Here is a 20,966-nt window from a genome sequence, read left to right as displayed (position 1 = left end):
GTTGTTTTGGTCCATAAACCGAATGATTATTGCAAATCATACCGATAGCGTAGTGATATGGTTTCTATAGAAACGCACAAGTACCTAAATAAGAAGGAGGTTCGAATCCCAGATTACTATTTAGAGAAAACATTTGAATTTGATATATTTTCATAGAATTTTTTTTATTTTTGCTTGTCAATTATCACAAAATCAATCGAAATGAAACAAATAAAATCATAAACTAAGTCATATTCGTAAGAATAATGATCAGGATTCGAACCTACGTTTCTTGCAGCAAAAATAACATGGCTGCGCCCAGGGAAATTTAATCTGTTTTAATTTTTTTCTTCGATTGCAAACTCATTTAGATGGCTGAATTTGAAGACCAGTGGGGTGATGAAATAAGTGATGATGTGCTTATCCTAGCTGCAACTGAGATAGATCGTGAGAAAATCAAGATCAATGAAAATCATGAAGGTAATTCCCAAATATCATCTTTTTCTCTATTAAACGGATTTTCCATGTTACCAACAACAAAATGGCGGCTTTTTCAACCGCAAGAAAATTACTTACCGCAAGTAATCATTATTCAGTGATTACTCCAAGTTTTGGTAAACCTTGGACTTGTTCGGATGATTAGCACTCACATGGTTAAATTTAACCAACTTCTGATTTGTAGCTTTACCCTTTAAATCGAATAGTTTATGGGGTCTACTACTTTTCAGTTCTGTCTTTGTGAAGCTAGGCCTCCCTATTGTTATTTAAAACTGTTTTGAATTTCAGGTGGTGTTTTAACAATTAGTTGTTCTTCTTTACTTGAGAAAAGAAGCAGCAAAGGCCAGAACCCGCTGGAAAGAATTCGTGGCGGTTATCTGTGGGTGTCTGACTTGATCAGTCAGTCATGGTGTGAACATCAAATGATATACAAACTTACTGGCGTGGCGTTCCTTGTGCCACAAATTATACCTCCTATTGAAGAAAGTAAAATAGTTACCGCTGGGTCAAATCTTCACTTAGCTAGAGGTTAGTGAAATATTCTGTTAAAATCTCACTTCTTGGTTTCATTTAATTCGTTTTAATTATGAATAGTATTTGCTGTATTTAACCTACAAAATATTTTGTTCATTTTTAAGAGTTAGAGGTTCATGATGTTGTGAAGATAAAAACTACATCGGATGAGGATATATTTGCAGTTAAAGTGCTCAACCTTTTGACATCAATTGACCAGCTACTACAGGGAGCCAAGGTTTGTCGAGAGGTACCAATTTTTGGAGCTCCATTTGGAAAGGATGTGTTTTTCATGGGTATCATTGACGAACTGCGCTGTGACCCAGAAACTATGGAAATTGAACTTTTAGAATTCAAGACTCGAAATGATTGCAGAATGCCATCAAAATCACAAAAACATTCCCACCATCTTCAAGTGTTGTTGTACAAGGAATTATTCAATGATATTGTGAAGGGTAATTTAATGAAAGAAGTTATTGCACAAAATTTTCGTTTAGATCTAGAAAAAGAATTTGGTGAAGAGATAATGAAACTAGCCACAAAACATATAATTGGTAACAAAGAATGTGGAAACTTAGATTTGTTGTTGGAAAGTCTTTTTACAAAATCTCAGTGTTTAACATGTATCAATAGTGTTCTGATTGAATACTGCCATCAAGCCAACCAGACAACTATCGGTTTCGACCAGGTCGAAAATGACGAGCAATGGATTAAAAAACAATATGATTATTATATGGATTTCTGGCTAGGCAGACGCGAACCTTCAGGGGTTGATATAGAGGAAGCGTGGAAATGTCAACGATGCGACTTCTCCGAGATATGTGATTGGCGTGAACAAAAAGCAAAACTATGTGGTAAAAATAACCAGATCAATGACAAATAAGGGAACTATCATTACCATAGACTTTGTATTAGATATAAATTAGATTAGATAAAGTCCAACAATTGATGTAATTTTTATATGTACAATTCCCGAAACTTAGTGAATAAGATATACATCAAATGTATTGACTTTTTATTATTGTAGTGAACTATTGATTGATTTACAAATGCAATTATCCAAACAAATTTTGTACAGACAATTGTAAGTTATGTTTTAGAAAAAGTCTTTATTTCTAATAAAAGGCAGTGATGACAAGAGTATACTGAATGAGTTATAGTACAATGCTGTGAAAACCTCGGAATTTAATCCAATGAGTTATAGAAATAATGAATAATATTAACAGTGATATTTGAAGGAAATATCTGGTGAGCTGGTACACAACAGTTGCAAACAATACATTAATACAATAGTAGTACATATACCAAGATATACAAAGAGCTTCACAACTAAACTTTCTTGTCATATAGTGTTAACCAAGAGAATACATAATGTATAAATACATACATCTTTATAGTAAAAATTTCAATTTTTTATACAGTTGTGAATGATTAAGTTAAGAAATAATGATTGAATAACTAATATACATATAAAACCAAAATCAACAACAAAATGATAGTCAAAATAAATTAAAAGTCTTAGCTGATTGTTCAATCCTTTCAAATACTTGTCGTTACTGTACTGAATATCGATCTCTTCAGCTTGACTGGCTTTTCAGTGCCATTTGAACTGTAGCCAATATTGAACATTCAAGTATACAACATCAAGAATTAATCTCAAGGCAAAATGAAATAAAATTAGGAAGTGAAGTACAAAATATAAGAATTCCACCATCAATGCGACATTTGAAAATGGAATGTTGAAAATTCTTGTAAGTTACTAGCATGAACATGTTCTACAAATAACTACATGATGATTATCATTAACTTAACTCCTAAGCTTTTAAAAAGTGGTGGGAAAACATTTTGTTCTTCAGATTGCCAGATGCAATTTTTGTTTTTCCAAGCTAAAATTAATGGTAGCGGTGGTGACCTTAGCAGTCAGAGAGTACTGGTAAATAAATACACAAATTATTGTCAAACTCAAAGACGAAATGCACGAAAAGCTAGAAGAGGCCCTTTTCCGAAGATAATATGCAGTCATGTCAAAAATTATCAAATCATTTACAAAATGTGATTATGATGACGGCTGTTTCTGTGATGATTCTTTTAAATCTTCCGCAATTTTACTCAGTTTACTGCGGTAAACATCGTGTTCGCGTAGATCTGCTAACAAACCGAGATCAACCACCGGGTTACTTTCGGCATGATAATCAATGTGCGTACCATCTAAAGTGGTCATCCGTCCACCGAGAGAATTAAGAAGTGCATTCCCAGCACAAATATCCCACTTTTTTATTCGTGTAACATGGACGTATGCATCAGCCTCTCCCTTTATCAAAGCTAATGTCTTATAACCTAAAACGAAAATAATAAATATTTGTACGAGCGGATTATTAAGTGTACTTATTTCATATGGCAGGGTGAATGTATTATCAAAACTCAAAACGTTTGAAATAGCCTAACTACCTGCTCCTCCCGCTGGTATAACATTTACATTATCAAATGCATCTTTCACCAAAGGCTCAACCTTGCCAGCATGAGATCTTGATACTATCAACCTAACAGGATCCTCTTTGCCTTCGATAGGGGTTTTCTGGTCTTTTTCATTTACTTGATTTTTCACATTTTTCGACGTACCATATGCAACCCAACCCCAGGCTAAAATTCAAAACAAAAAAGGTGTCGCCAAATGTTTCAATACTGCATTCAATTGATATTCTTCATTCGTTAATTCACCTGTCTCTTTGAGAAAAGGTTGATGTATTATTCCTATCGTCGGTTGACCATTTACCGCCACACAAACCATTACAGTAACATATTGAGTCAAGCCCTCTGTATTTGAAAGAAAACAATTTCCATGATTGTTGTAAACATGAAAATTTAGTAGTCAAGCATAGATTAAATTTTCAGAAGTAGTGATGAACACATTGTAGAACACAGCTGGTGTTTCTACATTAATCGCGGTTAAACAAACAGAATAGAATGAAACATATCAATTATTACTTCTGTCCAACAGATGTTCCATAGTGATAGTGTGGTGCACATAGAACATCTAAGATAATAATATATTCAACAATAGTATCTGCAGTTGACCATAATTGCCGTAGAATCTTGTGATCAAGAGCAAAATAGTTACCGGTATATTCTTGTGTAGCATCGAGTGGATCAATCCAGACCGATATTTCATTCAGTGGAATTTGTACATCGCTGGTTATGATTTCATCCACTTCATTCATCTGTTTAACAAGGTCTGGAATAACTTTGAAGTCCACAGGTTTTCGCTCGTGTTCTTCAGATATCACCTTTAATCGAATGGCAATAATGTCGTCAATGTTTCATACATAATTCTAAATTTTTTATCTTAGATCTGAGTGAATATTTATCATTTATTACTATAGGAATGATACTAACCTTTATTCCTGGGAAAGCTTTATCAAAGCCATACACAATTGCACGATGAGACTGCAAATCACCCTCTGTCATCATTTCTTTGGCACCTTCCTTCGTTTTGCCTTTGCTGGTTGCGTCCAATTTATTGCTGTCATGTATTTGTTTAACTCTATTACCACCACGCTTAGCCAGTTCTATACCAACACACAGCAACTCTTTCATACTTATCTTCGGTTCGGATCTCAACAAATTAGCACCTCCAAACCAGTAAAATATAGAACAACCAGATATCAAAAGCATAAGCGTGATGCCAAGAGGATTCATACGTACACTGACAGCAGCCATGACTGATGCTGAAGTAAATCTTTAACTGTCGTAGCCGTGATAGAATAATTTTTAGCGCAACTTTTCTAGCTGTCAAATCTTGATTATGGCCATTTGCCCGCGACCTTGGAGAAAACGAAAAGTGGCAACGTCATCACTAATATTCGGCTGGGGACTCGCTAGTTGGTTGAGTCCGGAGATTAGCGTGTCTCTCTCACAAATCGTCCTGTCTCTGCGGTTCGAGTCCCGAAATTGACTCATTTCTTGCAAGATGGCGTCGATGGAGGTAAAGATTTTTTGCGATCATTGTTTTGGATCATGTGATTAGTTTTTTAATCAGATTAAATTGAAACTACGTCACCGAATATAGATTGCTAATTGCTGAATGGCTTTTGTTTATGGGTAACGACAAAGCTTTACTTAGCATTAGTATGACAGGAAATCTCTGTTATGCCTGTGTGCGTCGCCGTCGATTCGGAGAGATAGAATACCGAATAGTAGTAGTACAAAAATGGCAGGCTCAAACCAAACGAAATGACAATGGAAATTGAATCGGCCAAAACCCAAAAATAGAATAGTGAGCTTGGTTACATCGCATGTTCGAATAATTTTTCAGAAACGACTGAATAAAGAGTTAACTTCGATGAAAAAAGACCCACCCCCAGGAGTGACAGTTAATACAGATCAGATGGGATCGAGTTTAACCGAGTGAGTTGTCAACTAAATGAATTTATAACCACCGATTCATTTTCAAAATTCTTGAAGTAATTTGTGTGGTTTGATTTATTTCAGGTGGTTTGTAGACATTGTTGGAGCTGAAGGTTCACTCTTCGAAGGAGAACAATTTCAGTTGCTTTTCAAATTCAGTTCTAGATATCCATTCGATTCACCTCAGGTAGACCCTTCTAGAATAATCCGCAACTTGCCTACAGAAATTTGATAACTTTCAGTTTGTTAATTAAAATATAATGTTTTCTTATGTTTTAGGTGATGTTTGTCGGTGATAACATTCCTTTGCATCCACATGTTTATAGCAATGGTCACATCTGCTTGTCTATCTTGACAGATGATTGGTCCCCAGCTCTTTCAGTTCAGTCAGTCTGTCTAAGCATTGTTAGCATGTTAAGTAGCTGTAAAGAAAAGGTACTTTTCATTTGATATCCTTAACTCTTTGTCGAAATATATTTCAAACTCATATATGACAACTTTCACTGTAGTTGGACCCATTTTCATCAGTTCATTAAATCTGCCTGCTGTAATAAGTATTGCTAAATCATGTATTACTTTAAAATGTAGATTCCATGATAAAACATCAGAACATATATTTCCTAATAAGCTGGATGATTTTTTTCTCATTTCTTTCAGAAACGACCCCCTGACAATGCATTTTATGTCAAGACTTGCAACAAAAATCCGAAAAAAACTAAATGGTGGTATCATGGTAAGTTCCTGATCAATTGATTGAAAAAAATGGCTAACTGCACTGAACTTTTAAGGAATCTAAAATCAATACTGAAATGATTTTAGAATACTTACCGGTTTCTTTATTTGATTGAAGTAATAATGTGTATCATTGCTGCTCTATTTTTCAGATGATTCTGTATGACAGCTTAATTGTTGGTATAGTTCTTTACTACATAAAGAAGATCTGAAATTATAAGTTGTGAAGGAATCAATGCGCATTGTTTAGCCTTGCTGTCTATTGCTAGTCACGTTGTGCCAAACTAATTCACCAATTCCGTACCTGTTTAGCGAATGATAAGTTTCGCCTAATTGTGAAAATCACCACGCCTTATTCTATTGGAAAATGTTGTCACAAATAATGTAAAAATTTAAACAGATCATAATTTTTAACTGTGGGATATTTCGTTTTACTGTGATTGAACTGCGTTGATTTTTGTGCGAAAAGCTTTTGGTATAACCATCGACTCTTTGCCCTTGAGTCAATGGTATAACTGGCCAGTATGATTGGTCTCAGACAATGAACTAAAATAGAAAAGCAATGGTATGAATGCTGCCTACTGCTAAGATAATTTCGATAGGGTGTGTTTTATCTTTGTTGAAATAAAGGCTTTGGTATATTGCCTATAATAGGGCGGCAAGGGCTCTGTTATGGAGATAGACACTTCTAGAAAGTGTAGTGTCAGTCTAAAGTTTGGAAACATTATCTTTGTTTCTTATGTACTAAGCCTAGTGCACAGTTACTAGAATTGTTATCAGGGGAAGGGGAGGGCGGTGGGTGGTTGATATATTTAATATATTGCATATTAATGTGTGGAGTTTATATAGGAAGTCTTTTCGAAATTCGGTTTATTTGAAATGGTCGCACGGTAGAATTTCACAAGATTTTATTTAGTTTCTTTTCACTTTAAATCTTTTTACATGAAATAATATGAAATGAGTGTATATTTAATACATAGAGAACATTCGAGTTTGAATTTTAGACATGTACGTATGGTAGTACCTGTATTGATTTATGTTCATATTATTCTTAAAATACGCTGTGCAGTTTTATGTCTTCGGGCAATATTATTGTCACCAATAAGACGTAAGCTCACTGGATAGAACTATATTTTTAGTTCATTTTAACGATTTATGTTCATGAAAGGAGGGTTGATGAAGGAAGAGAAAATTGTAAGGCATTGTAAATATAATAAGTCTTTTTTTTCAAATTAGGAATTGAATAAGAAAACTGTTAACTGATCAGATATTCCAAAGTCTGTCTCTCTATAAATAGCATTTTCAGTGATATTTCTAAACTTCCTATTTAAGAATATGGGTGATTGTTTGTTGCGCTTTTGTTATGTTGTATTGATACGTATTTAACCTGGTGAATCACTGTTCTCAAATGTGAATAAAAAAAACTAGATTTACAATAAAATTTAGCATTTTGTTTGTTTTCACATTAGTTGACGTGTAGTTGCTCATGTTTTTCTCAAAGACGCTTCGTTGCGCATCTCACATGCATGGAGCGAAATTAACAGATCATCGTGCATTTTGTTTGATGATCACATGTACATTTTAGTGTATACGGACTCAAGGAGGTGGCATGGTGAAAAATGAATAACTCTTTTCGTGTGTACGGTGAAACATTGTTTTTGTGTTATTTAGAAGTATCTCATTGGGAATGAATTCTCAAAAAACAAGCCCGGGGCATTTTAAAATCAAATCCAATATACCGGTATTTATGATTTATATTGAAAAATGAAAAAAAAATATGCATATACATATGTTTTTGAAAAAAATATTAAGATATTGATATTTTGCCACCAGAGATCCATATTGCAGGCCTATATCATACTGATGGTTAAAAAAATCATTTGCATCTATGTTTTAAAATAATGATGATGATAATCAAATCTAACTCTGATCGCATAGTTCCGATCAAAACTAGTTTCTTGTGCCAAATGGAAGGAAACTATAGTTCTGCGTATCCAATTAGACACGGTTCTTATTGGAATTTTATGATATCAAATCGCTACACAAATTTTACCTCAATGAAACCGTCAAAATATTGGCTGACTTCGATTGCTTTACCCCTAATCATTTTAACCGGTTTTGTCGGTAACACATTCACCGTGGTTGTAATGCAGGTAACAGTATTGCGACAGCGGACATACTCACTGTACCTGACCGCCATCGCTGTATCCGATACAGTCGTCTTATGCTTTCATTTCATGTATTGGGTCAACTTCATTTCTTTGAATTTTGGTTATCATTTAATGATTACGATAATTTCCACCAGTCGATGCATTATCGTGAATAGTTTACCCACAGTCGCGCAACACATATCTGCTTGGTTTATGGTGATCGTCTCATTTGAGCGTTTCTTGTCCGTATCCTTTCCGTTTTTGGTTCACCAAGTTTCAGATATAAGAATCGCACGCATCGTCACCATCCTTACGTCCGCATTTTGTTCATTAGTGGCTCTGAACAACATTAGCATCCGTTACGTTTCAGGGCGATGCTATTTCACTACTCACCCTGTTAGCCACAGCAGTACTACCCAGGTTTACATAATCACTGTCGTTTTTCTCCCAGCATCGCTTATCATGACATTTAACGCTCTCATAGTGGCTAATATTGTACAGCTCAAAGCGATGTCCAGTGATCACAAAAAAACGGATCAAAGGTCACAGCGAATCACAGTTATGATGCTCATCCTCACGTTTTCCTATCTAGGGTTGTCTCTACCACATTGGATTGCCCAGTTAATATCCCCACGAAAACATGGCGTTTTATCATTTATTTACGTTACTAATTACGCCGTAAATTTCTTTCTATATCTCGTATCGGGAAGCGAAGTTAGGAAAGAAATAAATAAACTCATTTGTCAAAGAAAGTAAATCAAGAAAGTAAACCAAGATGATGACGTGACTGGTCCCAGCTTCACTAAGAATTATGTTAAGACTCAATATTTTTGTATAAATTGCCGCTTGGTTACTTGCGGCAATGTCCCCTCCGTGAAGCGCGCTTTTTGTCACAATGCAATAAAAGTAGTAATTTTCAATTTGCCTCGTCCAAATTCATACGCTCGCTGTTGCAATGTGGTCACATTTCTCTGGTGAAATTAATCCCTTAAGTTCCTAATCTTTGTTTCTTGGTAGAATAATGTATGTTCGATTCGCATGGAATGCCATCAGATTATCCATTTCTATGGCCCATACGCCTATACGTCATTATCAGTCCATCCATGGACGTATAAACTAGATAATGATATAATCTAAAGGTTATACGCCAATGGTCCACCCAAAGCGATGGTCTTGCAGGGTGCAGCGTGAATACCTTTAATATCTATATTTCAGGATTCGAATCCACAGGTTAATAAAGCGTGCCCCTGGTAAGTGGAATACACTACGAAGGTTACCATCTATTTATAACCCCCTTGAAATTTATGTCGAATCGCTCTCCTTTTTATCATATGAGTTAAACTGCAGCGTCCCGTGAGAGGACCCGGGCCTGTGACGGGACATGGGTCCTCTCACGGGACAAACGTAGAATTCTTACATGAAACGTCGATTCCAATGCTAGCGGTTTCGAGTCTCAATATTCTTATGTATTCTGTCTATAACGATTATGAATAAATAAATTCAACTATCGATTGTAATTATTACATTTTCCATTTTGATTTCATTTATAAATACATAAGGGCCTACCGATAAATTCTTATTTACTGCAGGGCCAGGGGGACAATAGGGGATATGAATGCACCTTTTTCACGCAGGATTTTACAACGGAACCCGCGATTCAAGTTACCGTCCCGTGAGAGGACCCGAATCAACACACTGTCCCGTGAGAGGACCCGATTTTAAATGCTGTCCCGTGAGAGGACCCGGTTCAACACACTGTCCCGTGAGAGGACCCGATTTTAAATAATGTCCCGTGAGAGGAGCCGAATCAACTTACTGTCCCGTGAGAGGACCCGATTCAACACACTGTCCTGTGAGAGGACCCGATTTTAAATAATGTCCCGTGAGAGGACCCTATTTTAAATACTGTCCCGTGAGAGGACCTGGTTCAACACACTCTCCCGTGAGAGGACCCTATTTTAAATACTGTCCCGTGAGAGGACCCGATTCAACACACTGTCCCGTGAGAGGGCCCGATTCAACACACTGTCCCGTGAGAGGACCCTATTTTAAATACTGTCCCGTGAGAGGACCCGATTCAACACACTGTCCCGTGAGAGGACCCGGTTCAACACACTGTCCCGTGAGAGGGCCCGATTCAACACACTGTCCCGTGAGAGGACCCTATTTTAAATACTGTCCCGTGAGAGGACCCGATTTTAAATGCTGTCCCGTGAGAGGACCCGAATCAACTTACTGTCCCGTGAGAGGACCCGGTTCAACACACTGTCCCGTGAGAGGACCCGATTTTAAATAATGTCCCGTGAGAGGACCCGATTCAACACACTGTCCCGTGAGAGGACCCGATTTTAAATACTGTCGTGAGAGGACCCGGTTCAATACACTGTCCCGTGAGAGGACCCGATTTTAAATAATGTCCCGTGAGAGGACCCGAATCAACACACTGTCCCGTGAGAGGACCCGAATCAACACACTGTCCCGTGAGAGGACCCGATTTTAAATACTGTCCCTCTCACGGGATAGTGTGTTGAATCAGGTCCTCTCACGGGACAGTGTGTTGAACCGGGTCCTCTCACAGGACAGTACTTAAAATTGGGTTCCTTCACGGGATAGTATTAAAAATTGGGTTCCTTCACGGGACAGTATTTAAAATCGGGTCCTCTAACGGGACAGTGTGTTGATTCGGGTCCTCTCACGGGACAGTGTGTTGATTCGGGTCCTCTCACGGGACATTATTTAAAATCGGGTCCTCTCACGGGACAGTGTATTGAACCGGGTCCTCTCACGACAGTATTTAAAATCGGGTCCTCTCACGGGACAGTGTGTTGAATCGGGTCCTCTCACGGGACATTATTTAAAATCGGGTCCTCTCACGGGACAGTGTGTTGAACCGGGTCCTCTCACGGGACAGTAAGTTGATTCGGGTCCTCTCACGGGACAGCATTTAAAATCGGGTCCTCTCACGGGACAGTATTTAAAATAGGGTCCTCTCACGGGACAGTGTGTTGAATCGGGCCCTCTCACGGGACAGTGTGTTGAACCGGGTCCTCTCACGGGACAGTGTGTTGAATCGGGTCCTCTCACGGGACAGTATTTAAAATAGGGTCCTCTCACGGGACAGTGTGTTGAATCGGGCCCTCTCACGGGACAGTGTGTTGAATCGGGTCCTCTCACGGGACAGTATTTAAAATAGGGTCCTCTCACGGGACAGTGTGTTGAATCGGGTCCTCTCACGGGACATTATTTAAAATCGGGTCCTCTCACGGGACATTATTTGAAACCGGGCCCTCTCACGGGACAGTGTATTGAACCGGGTCCTCTCACGGGACAGTATTTAAAATCGGGTCCTCTCACGGGACAGTGTGTTGATTCGGGTCCTCTCACGGGACAGTGTGTTGATTCGGGTCCTCTCACGGGACAGTGTGTTGATTCGGGTCCTCTCACGGGACATTATTTAAAATCGGGTCCTCTCACGGGACAGTGTGTTGAACCGGGTCCTCTCACGGGACAGTAAGTTGATTCGGGTCCTCTCACGGGACCGTATTTAAAATCTGGCCCTCTCACGGGACATTATTTGAAACCAGGCCCTCTCACGGGACAGTATTCAAAATCGGTCCCTCTCACGGGACAGCAAGTTGATTCGGGTCCTCTCACGGGACAGTGTGTTTAACCGGGTCCTCTCACGGGACAGTGTGTTGAACCGGGTCCTCTCACGGGACAGTAAGTTGATTCGGGTCCTCTCACGGGACAGTGTGTTGAATCGGGTCCTCTCACGAGACGGTATTTAAAATCAGGTCCTCTCACGGGACCGTGTGTTGAACCGGGTCCTCTCACGGGACAGCAAGTTGATTCGGGTCCTCTCACGGGACATTATTAAAAATCGGGTCCTTTCACGGGACAGTGTGTTGAATCGGGCCCTCTCACGGGACATTATTTGAAACCAGGCCCTCTCACGGGACAGTATTCAAAATCGGTCCCTCTCACGGGACAGCAAGTTGATTCGGGTCCTCTCACGGGACATTATTTAAAATAGGGTCCTCTCACGGGACAGTGTGTTGAACCGGGTCCTCTCACGGGACAGTATCTAAAATCGGGTCTTCTCACGGGATAGTATTAAAAATCGGGTCCTCTCACGGGACAGTGTGTTGATTCGGGTCCTCTCACGGGACAGTGTGTTGAATAGGGCCCTCTCACGGGACATTATTTGAAACCGGGCCCTCTCACGGGACAGCAAGTTGAATCGGGTCCTCTCACGGGACAGTGTGTTGAATCGGGCCCTCTCACGGGACATCATTTGAAACCGGGCCCTCTCACGGGACAGTATTCAAAATCGGGTCCTCTCACGGGACAGTATTTAAAATTGGGTCCTCTCACGGGACAGTGTGTTGAATCGGGTCCTCTCACGGGACAGTGTGTTGAACCGGGTCCTCTCACGGGACAGTAAGTTGATTCGGGTCCTCTCACGGGACAGCATCTAAAATCGGGTCCTCTCACGGAACAGTATCTAAAATCGGGTCTTCTCACGGGATAGTATTAAAAATCGGGTCCTCTTACGGGACAGTGTGTTGATTCGGGTCCTCTCACGGGATAGTGTATTGAATCGAGTCCTCTCACGGGACAGTATTTAAAATCGGGTCCTCTCACGGGACAGTGTGTTGAATCGGGTCCTCTTTTGAATTCTCTCTTTCGAGAGTGATCTAGGGCCATTAAGTTGCCCCCTCCACTTTTACTTTTGTTTGCAGTGTAACGCTTAACAAACGGTTACTAACACCATTGGCACCAAAATTGTCAAGATACATTCAGTTTATTTTCGATAGTATGAGTCAGTCTATACACTAAAAATTGAAATTTCGATAGCTGTGGTTCTGTCTTCTCTTGATCCGATCTTCATTATTACATTTAATGTTTCGATTTGATGATATCATTGATCTGAAATAATAAAATTACGAACAAATTTCGATTATTAACATGTTCTTAACATTATTTTGAGTGTATATAGTAACCGATCGAGTGCAGTTTCTTTCGACATTTCGTCTATGAAATGCAAAGTTTTCATTTTCCATCGGGACCTGTGACGGGACAAGGATGTCCCGTCACAGGCCCCAGGTCCTCTCACGGGACATGCTGCATAGCTGCAGTTTAACCTGTTTCCTTTTTATTTATAACAAGTCAGAATAATAGAGGAGCGGGTAGAATTTTTCAATGGCTGCTGATCCATCATCTAAAGGAGGAGGTGGAGGAGGAAGTAAAGCATTCCGTCCAAGTGAAGGAGATTGGATTTGTTCCGACTCAACGTAATTTTCAAAATCGAATATGTCAATGATGAAGTAAATTCCAATCAATTTTTATTGAATTGTCAACTTTAATTAAGTCTGTGGTTTCCTTTTAAGATGTGGAAATGTTAATTTTACAAAACGAACAAAATGCAATCGCTGTGGTAAAGGTAGGCACACAGCTTATTTTACTCTGGACTCTGCATATCATTTGGCTTGCGATATTGGGTTGACTCAATTAATACCATGTCCATGATGGGCTGTAATTTCTTGAACAGAAAAGATGGAAGGTAGTTCCTATAAAAAAGGAGGTTCTGAAATTGGAAAGGCTGCTGCAGACCGAAGTAAAGGGTTATTCACTGCCGATGACTGGCAATGTAAAATGTAGGTGTCTGTGTGATTAAATTTGTTTTGATGCCTGTTTATTACTTACGTTGATATCTGTTTTGAATGGATTGTTATTGAAGGTGTGGAAACGTAAATTGGGCAAGGAGAAATACATGCAACATGTGTAATTCACCGAAGTATGGTAAACTGGAAGCAAGGACAGGTAAGAACCTCTAAGAACACGTTAAATTCATGGTAACAATCCTTTTTTGTGAATAATATACAAAAAGTAAAGATTTGCTTATACTTGTAGTATATACAATGTACCTTCATTTCAATTATTCATTGCAGGATATGGAGGAGGATATATGGAAAGAGATGAAGTTGTCGAATACAAAGAGAAGCAAGATTCTGATGATGAATTTGACGAGGTGAGGGCTAGAAAATATTCCACAAATACCTCTCAATGCAACTGGATATCGAAAGCCTTTGATGAGGCACTATATTTGTGTAATGATGGTAAAATTTATAGATGAGAATCCCACAATAATATGACAAAATGATCTTTTTTCATTTGAAGTTTGGAAGACGGAAGAAAAAGAGAAATTTAAGCTCGGAAAATCCACCAATAGCGAAAACAAATCATACATATGAAGATGAAGAGGATGATGATGATGAAGATGATGACGATGATGGAGACATATCAAAATATAAATTAGACTCAGATGATGTGAGTTTACAATCCTCACAATTCCTCCAGATCAGGATCAAAATCTGAGGCTCTTACGAAATGTTTTTATGGCAAATTGATAATATAAAGGCATTCTGACAGAGCTTTTGATCGACAGCGCTCTTTTTGATTTATCTTCGATAACATTTTGCCCTTTTTGAGAAAGTACCTGTATATCTAAGCGGCAATTGATATTTTGAGGGTCTTCGTAAGTCTTCTGCCACTGATTTATATACAAATTCTGTTCCAATACCTCATTCCAGGATGATGATGATGATGACAATGCCGATTCTAGTAAATATGATCTTTCTTCCGATGTAACGGAAACAAAACCTGGTGCAACGAAGGAAAAGTCACGTTCGCCGTCGTCCGGCTCATCGAGATCTGGCTCGTCATCGTCTCGGTCGTATTCTCGCAGTCGATCAAGATCTAGGTCAAGGTAACCGAGGGTATAAGGTTAAAAAGGTCGCTATCTTTTTTCCTAAACTCTCATGGCATCATTTTGCTAGTGTAGCTGTGACTGACAGTCACCACCTGAAACCGGTGAATAATGTTTAATACAAGATGAAAACTACGTCTGAATTGAACGGTGATGTGTATTACAGCATTTTCGGATTTGTAATCGTATATTGTATGTGTTTAGGTCAAGTTCTAGGAATTCCCGCAGCAGAAGGGGACGCTCATATTCGAGATCACGTTCAAGATCACAATCGCCAAGAGATAGACGGTCGAGGTTTGACATGGATGTTTCTTTTTTAAAAACCTTCATTCTCCTTGTAATATTTGAACCGGCGTGTTTGAATTAGATATTATTTGATATCAAGTTAAATGTGTATTTATGTTTGTTTTAAGTATATGCATTTGTACTTTCTTTTCTTTAAAGTAATATGTTAATCCGGAGAATGATGCCTTTATTTATTTTAGATGAATAGTACGCACCGGTTTTAATAAGTTGCAATATCTGTAGAGCTCTTTTCTCAATTTTTCAGATATAATGACCACGGGAGAAGGAACTAATGAAAATGTGTCATGACAGTGCGATTAACTGATCTACGTGTACTATATTCTTGTTTTCAATACTTTGTCTAAATTATGTCAATGTGAGTGTGCGTATGCTTTGAAATTACATAATAAATGTTGTTCATCAAAAGTAAATAAATTTTTCATTGAATTTTTCTATCACTGGTACCATTATTACTGATCCTGTGCAGATAAAACCTTATGTCCTGGAGAATTTCCTGTTAATGCGTACGAGTGGCCTGACAGAAATTCTGGGAGCTATGATGGTTTAGAGGGGTTGTAAACTTTATACTTCAGTAGGGCTGTTACGATGTAGACACCGTCCTTCCCACTTCAGACGGACAAGGGGTTTAGTGCAATGAGGACATTCTTTTGAAATGAGGAGGGGGTCAAAGTTATACTATTTTATGTGTACGCCATTTGCTCTGGCACTTGAATAAGGCTGACTTCATCTTTCCTCGGATAGGAGTAACTTTGTAGATTCTTAAGCAAATCAGCTACACTGAACCAGGCAGATATGAACAGTTATTTCTAAAAATATTTATTCCAATTATTTGTAATTACATGTATACACATTAAAACTAAAATAACATCAATGGAACTGCAGTGTGAGTATAGGCATTCTTACTGGTGAGGTTCTTATTTTGCAGAAATCGGCATCTGATTTGATGGAATGTGACCATTAATTGAATACAAAAATATCATTGCTTGCCATGTAGACTCGAGTACTAATGTCTATTTATTAATTGATGAGACCTGTTTTTCTGGGATATTTTGCTTACTTTTTGGGGTACATACCTCATTTATGTCTTAACAGAATGCCAAAAATCGCGGACAACAACTGAATATCCGATATATTTCCAGTTCTGTACCAATTAGATGGATTGGCAAAAAGACTCCTTAAGTCCAGTTGAATGAGAGAGAAAATCTTCCATTTTGTCAAATTTCTTGGATTTGAACATTGTTACCATGCCTACGCCACCCTGATTTAGTTGTTGAGACCCCACAAGAAAAATAACTTCATTTCGTAGGCATGGTGACAATGTAAAAATTCAAGAAATTTGACAAAATGGAGGATTTTCTCTCTCATTCAACTGGACTTAAGGAGTCTTTTTGCCAATCCATCTAATTGGTACAGAACTGGAAATATATCGGATATTCAGTTGTTGTCCGCGATTTTTGGCATTCTGTTAAGACATAAATGAGGTATGTACCCCAAAAAGTAAGCAAAATATCGCAGAAAAACAGGTCTCATCCATTAATAAATAGACATTAGTGCCTATCGCCAGAATACATAAAAATTACTACATGTAGCTGGAAAATGAAAACTACTGTAAATTGAAATTAGCCCCTGAGAATATCGTTAGGCACCATTCTTATTCTCAAATAAAAGAGCAACTTGACTGAAGACAATGTACTTAATTCAGTACTAGTACTGGTATGTCACTAAGTACTTAATACTACATTGTTTGAGTTGTGCATAGCTCATTGAAACTACATATATATCTAATGATAGGTTCACACAAAATCACTAAGTGTCAGATAAGATAGACAACCGCCAGATACCAGGAATATATCTGAACAGGATCCATTCATGGGAACTAATTCGATAGAACTTTATCATAGATTTCATCTAAAATGGTTGAGCTCAACTGTTAGAATCCTGGATGAAAAATCGTGTGTGTGAACTTAGCATTACAAATATCAGTCTACGCTGAAGCCAACTTCGCTCAATAAAAATGTCTCGTGGCACTAGGGATGTCTAAAATCTAACCTCTGCCAATATACTCATTCCTGACTGGATAATTGGTAGTCATACAATGAAACAGGAAACATGTACACGTCTGGCTCCAGTTGTCAATTTAAGATACGTTCTGAAGCATTGAACATAAAACGTGAACCATAAATTAGAAGTTTTGATTATATCAATGTTTACCATCTTCCGGGCAATCATCATTATCCATATTAATTTGCAGTATGATTGTTTCATAAAAAATCTAATTGAACTAAATAAGCACGTGGAAAATACAGCAAACCTTGCGTAAGTCGGATCGGCGAAAGTCGGATAATTGCTTATATCGGATGAGTATTGATGGTCCCAATTTCAGTCTCTTTTTCAAAGAGATTCCAGTCGGATTTTATTAGTCGGAAACTCGCTTATCTCGTACTACTTTTCTTGGTCCCAAAATAAAAATCGGTTGTAAATCATTCCCCAAAAGTAGGAGGGCTATTTTCATCCCATAATGTAGTTCGATGTCTTCCCTATTCCTGGCTTGAAATCAACGATTCATGCCAACAGGCGTTATTTTAGTTGGGGTTAGTGCATTAGAATAGAAAAATAAACCCGAAATATTTCAGTGTTTTTAAATCATTTCTCGTAGATGTAAATTTTTACGTTTACAGAAATTAATTCTCGAGTCGTAGTTTTTGGAAAAAGGCTCTAAATCTGACTAGTTCAAAGTCAGACTTTTCAAGGCGGAGTGTTTTTCTCAGTCCCAAAAGATCCGACTTACGCAAGGATTAATGTATGTAGATCCAACAAATATTTAGAGTTGTACATACAACGAAAATGACACTTATTTGACATCATAGGTTAAACCTAACAAAACATAAAACTGTACTGAAAATTTGTAGTCTCAAAAAAAAACCGCTGCCGTAACGGAGTTAAAACATTGGTCAGGCCTTGAAGGTATGAACCACACGAACGACATATTGGCGACAAATTGGACACTCGGCAAGCCTTTTACCACAGTCAGTACATGAAACCATATGACCACATTCTAATAGTACACAGTCTATTGCTGCATCCATACATATCTTACATGTACTGTCATCATCGGTCACTGAAATTAAAATGGCAAATCAATTAGAGAGCAGTCCATAAAGAGTGGTGGAATAGTTATAATCAGAATATCAATTACCTCTTGCTTTGATTACTTGATGCTCTCTCCATAGCATGATTACACGATCTACAAGTTCCCCCTTTTCGCAACATCCTTTGTAATTAACAAAATTCTCAGTTAAAAGTTCTTTAAGTCGTTTAACGCTTAAATCTCTGATTTGATTGACCGACATAACTTCATCTATTTTCATTCGCTTTCCTCTTGAAAATGTTCCTCGTGTGCTAGGTACATTAACATTCTAAAAAAGAATAGAAATTATCATCTTATTTTGAAACCTGTCGGAACATTTTCATTCATTTACTCATAGAAAAATTGAATTGACGTACATTTAGACTGTTAGTGTCAGTTTCTAATACTTGTTCATGCACCGGTGTTTCTGAATCCTCACTAGAAGATGCTTCAGCTATTGGACTATCATTTACACCTTCATTTTCATTTATAGCAATGTCTTCTTCTTCACCATTCACCGGCGGAGCTTCTTCATTCTCTGTTAGATCTTGTTGACTAAAATCTTGCAGATTTCGCTCCTGGAATATTCATGCAGTTAGTACAAAATATAATAAAAATTCTCATATCTGAATTGTAGTAATACAGTAAATCTCCTTTAACTAACTAGGACAAACTAGGACCGACAAAATCAGTGCGAGGTAAGTGAAGCCCGAGTTAAGATAAGTTAGGAAATCACCTAAATTATTTGGTTTTTGTCAGAGTTAGTTAAAATTAAGAGTTGGGCATGTCCGAGTAAGGTGAGGTTTACTGTAGGCCTACACGTTATTAATCTTACCCTAAGCTCTAGCACCTCTCGGTCGTGTTCAACCCTTTGCCTGTGATAGGCATCACTTCCGTAATGTAGTAATATCAATTCTACTAGGTCGTCTTTCTCCTTGCAATCCACCGTACGTATACAATTCCTGTGTAGGAATTCTCGGAGATGTTTTATTTTCAATTGCACGAGATCGCGTCGCATCAGCGTCCCCGACGACAATATACGACATCGGTTACAGCGCCTCCGATTGGACGCTCGCGACGGCTCTTTGACTAGACAATCAGTGCAGTGTTGTTTGTGACATTCATTGCATTCTTTCTACAAAAATAGAAAACTCATTTCAGAAATTATTGAATGACCTATGAATAACAGACTATAGTTAAACGGAGTGTTAGAATGCCTTGCTCGAAATAAGCTAATGAAAACATACCTTCCTTCTGAATATGTTGAACGACGTTGAACAGTTTTCACAAGATGTCATGGTTAATTTAGTGATATTTGACAATTCTGCAGTATTTGCCAGTTTCACATTACCAGACCCCATTCGTAAAAATTAATCCTGACCTATCCTTCTAAATCTTTATTTATCAGCAGCTTATCAAATAAATTGCGTGTTCAATCCATATAGACAAACGATAACAGATTAGACAATTGCAACTTTAAAAAACGTTAAAATCTAACTTCAATAGAACGTGGACATGATGTGTGACAGAATAGATAGATACGCCACGGCGATGGTTGGAAGTCAACAACAACATGAAGGAAGAATTGTCCAATTTAGGAGAGAGTTAAAGAGACTGCGCCCAGCTCTCTCTCTCTCTCCTGTTTGGCTACCGCTAATATTTCAAGAGTAGTATTATCCAAAGTGTTACAACGACAATATCAACAGGACTAGTGAAAGCCTAAAAACATCAAAACGAAAGAAATATGGGAAGGATTGAGGAAACCCGGAATAATCTATCGAAGTTATTACTAGATCGGATGATGCAGAGCCAGGCGATTGGAATATCCTCACTTTCCAGGGTAGGGACGCTATAACGCGTATTTGGTAGATCGGACTTGCCGCTTACGTAAGTCTCGTTTACCCGGAGTAAATTTCAAATTTTACAATTTTCCGACGATGATACATGAAATGACCATAATGGATGATTTCAGTTCATTGTATCATCCGACAGAAAAGCCTCAAACTCGTTCCGTTCACCACCGATCGGCTCAAGAAGCGCTTTTTATGGCCGGATGCCTAACGCCGGTTCCAAGGGAAATCCGCCAAAGATCGTTGATGTTTAGACTTCACTCATAGCCGGAATCCCGCATTGATTGTCTGCACAAACAACAAACAAATAACATTTTCTTAATCACGTAAACCGTTGTCCAATCACGGTTGCAGGCCGCTGGCGTGGGCGCCGTTCACCGATAACTTAGATTTCATTCTCTTGTAGTTGCTTATTAAAATTTTAGATCGCATTTTGCAACATCTAGTAAGAATATGAATTCGTAATCGATGATGGTGTTGGCGCACAAGCCAACACATTAGCGAATGTCAATACGGGACGACATTGTGAGGAATGATTCTACTAATTCCATTGTACACGATATGAATGGAACTGTTTACTATACAAAAAGGGTTTCTGACTGATATTCCTCCTGGCCAGGCCTCGGTGTTACAGCAAT

The 20,966-nt window shown here is 38.2% G+C and overlaps 5 protein-coding genes across 5 annotated transcripts; 3 read left to right on the top strand and 2 right to left on the bottom strand.

The window, feature by feature from the left end:
- Positions 1-292: 292 nt before the first annotated feature.
- Positions 293-2,055, top strand: LOC141898733 (exonuclease V-like). The gene is made up of 3 exons (XM_074784802.1): positions 293-459; positions 766-1,005; positions 1,116-2,055. Exons 1-3 carry the CDS (start codon positions 351-353, stop codon positions 1,871-1,873), a joined length of 1,107 nt encoding a protein of 368 aa, XP_074640903.1. The 5' UTR covers positions 293-350; the 3' UTR covers positions 1,874-2,055.
- A 30-nt stretch (positions 2,056-2,085) lies between these two features.
- LOC141898734 (inositol monophosphatase 3-like) lies at positions 2,086-4,846 on the bottom strand. Its single transcript, XM_074784803.1, has 5 exons — positions 4,384-4,846; positions 4,109-4,274; positions 3,709-3,804; positions 3,439-3,630; positions 2,086-3,327 (listed from the first exon to the last, which is right to left on the bottom strand). The coding sequence occupies exons 1-5, from the start codon at positions 4,705-4,707 to the stop codon at positions 3,047-3,049; spliced, it is 1,059 nt and encodes a 352-aa protein (XP_074640904.1). The 5' UTR covers positions 4,708-4,846; the 3' UTR covers positions 2,086-3,046.
- An 86-nt stretch (positions 4,847-4,932) lies between these two features.
- LOC141898761 (ubiquitin-conjugating enzyme E2 W-like) lies at positions 4,933-7,594 on the top strand. The gene is made up of 6 exons (XM_074784842.1): positions 4,933-4,972; positions 5,303-5,394; positions 5,479-5,581; positions 5,674-5,829; positions 6,052-6,127; positions 6,279-7,594. Exons 1-6 carry the CDS (start codon positions 4,958-4,960, stop codon positions 6,290-6,292), a joined length of 456 nt encoding a protein of 151 aa, XP_074640943.1. The 5' UTR covers positions 4,933-4,957; the 3' UTR covers positions 6,293-7,594.
- Positions 7,595-13,398: 5,804 nt separating this feature from the next.
- LOC141899507 (zinc finger Ran-binding domain-containing protein 2-like) lies at positions 13,399-15,716 on the top strand. The gene is made up of 8 exons (XM_074785868.1): positions 13,399-13,570; positions 13,667-13,719; positions 13,828-13,933; positions 14,017-14,099; positions 14,228-14,307; positions 14,457-14,606; positions 14,870-15,045; positions 15,250-15,716. Exons 1-8 carry the CDS (start codon positions 13,479-13,481, stop codon positions 15,410-15,412), a joined length of 903 nt encoding a protein of 300 aa, XP_074641969.1. The 5' UTR covers positions 13,399-13,478; the 3' UTR covers positions 15,413-15,716.
- A 1,102-nt stretch (positions 15,717-16,818) lies between these two features.
- LOC141900372 (E3 ubiquitin-protein ligase RNF34-like) lies at positions 16,819-20,246 on the bottom strand. Its single transcript, XM_074787239.1, has 5 exons — positions 19,726-20,246; positions 19,314-19,613; positions 18,856-19,056; positions 18,548-18,767; positions 16,819-18,469 (listed from the first exon to the last, which is right to left on the bottom strand). The coding sequence occupies exons 1-5, from the start codon at positions 19,837-19,839 to the stop codon at positions 18,303-18,305; spliced, it is 1,002 nt and encodes a 333-aa protein (XP_074643340.1). The 5' UTR covers positions 19,840-20,246; the 3' UTR covers positions 16,819-18,302.
- Between the last annotated feature and the right edge of the window lie 720 nt (positions 20,247-20,966).

The sequence above is a fragment of the Tubulanus polymorphus genome, chromosome 2 (genome assembly GCF_964204645.1).
Source record: "Tubulanus polymorphus chromosome 2, tnTubPoly1.2, whole genome shotgun sequence".
Lineage (NCBI taxonomy): Eukaryota > Metazoa > Nemertea > Palaeonemertea > Tubulaniformes > Tubulanidae > Tubulanus > Tubulanus polymorphus.
Note: the sequence above shows the minus strand (reverse complement) of the source record. Positions and strands in the feature narration are given on the sequence as shown.

Excerpts from the sequence above, each read along its gene's own strand:
- LOC141898733 (XM_074784802.1), top strand. The coding sequence starts at position 351 with ATGGCTGAATTTGAAGACCAGTGGGGTGATGAAATAAGTGATGATGTG. Across the intron at positions 460-765 it reads GATCAATGAAAATCATGAAG|GTGGTGTTTTAACAATTAGT; the intron begins GTAATTCCCAAA and ends TTTGAATTTCAG. Across the intron at positions 1,006-1,115 it reads AAATCTTCACTTAGCTAGAG|AGTTAGAGGTTCATGATGTT; the intron begins GTTAGTGAAATA and ends TTCATTTTTAAG.
- LOC141898734 (XM_074784803.1), bottom strand. The coding sequence starts at position 4,707 with ATGGCTGCTGTCAGTGTACGTATGAATCCTCTTGGCATCACGCTTATG. Across the intron at positions 4,275-4,383 it reads AAGCTTTCCCAGGAATAAAG|GTGATATCTGAAGAACACGA; the intron begins GTTAGTATCATT and ends ATTCGATTAAAG. Across the intron at positions 3,631-3,708 it reads ACCTTTTCTCAAAGAGACAG|CCTGGGGTTGGGTTGCATAT; the intron begins GTGAATTAACGA and ends TTTGAATTTTAG.
- LOC141898761 (XM_074784842.1), top strand. Across the intron at positions 5,395-5,478 it reads ATGGGATCGAGTTTAACCGA|GTGGTTTGTAGACATTGTTG; the intron begins GTGAGTTGTCAA and ends GATTTATTTCAG. Across the intron at positions 5,582-5,673 it reads ATCCATTCGATTCACCTCAG|GTGATGTTTGTCGGTGATAA; the intron begins GTAGACCCTTCT and ends CTTATGTTTTAG.
- LOC141899507 (XM_074785868.1), top strand. The coding sequence starts at position 13,479 with ATGGCTGCTGATCCATCATCTAAAGGAGGAGGTGGAGGAGGAAGTAAA. Across the intron at positions 13,934-14,016 it reads GATGACTGGCAATGTAAAAT|GTGTGGAAACGTAAATTGGG; the intron begins GTAGGTGTCTGT and ends TTGTTATTGAAG. Across the intron at positions 14,607-14,869 it reads ATAAATTAGACTCAGATGAT|GATGATGATGATGATGACAA; the intron begins GTGAGTTTACAA and ends ACCTCATTCCAG.
- LOC141900372 (XM_074787239.1), bottom strand. The coding sequence starts at position 19,839 with ATGGGGTCTGGTAATGTGAAACTGGCAAATACTGCAGAATTGTCAAAT. Across the intron at positions 19,057-19,313 it reads GAGAGGTGCTAGAGCTTAGG|GAGCGAAATCTGCAAGATTT; the intron begins GTAAGATTAATA and ends TGAATATTCCAG. Across the intron at positions 18,768-18,855 it reads CTGACACTAACAGTCTAAAT|AATGTTAATGTACCTAGCAC; the intron begins GTACGTCAATTC and ends ATTCTTTTTTAG.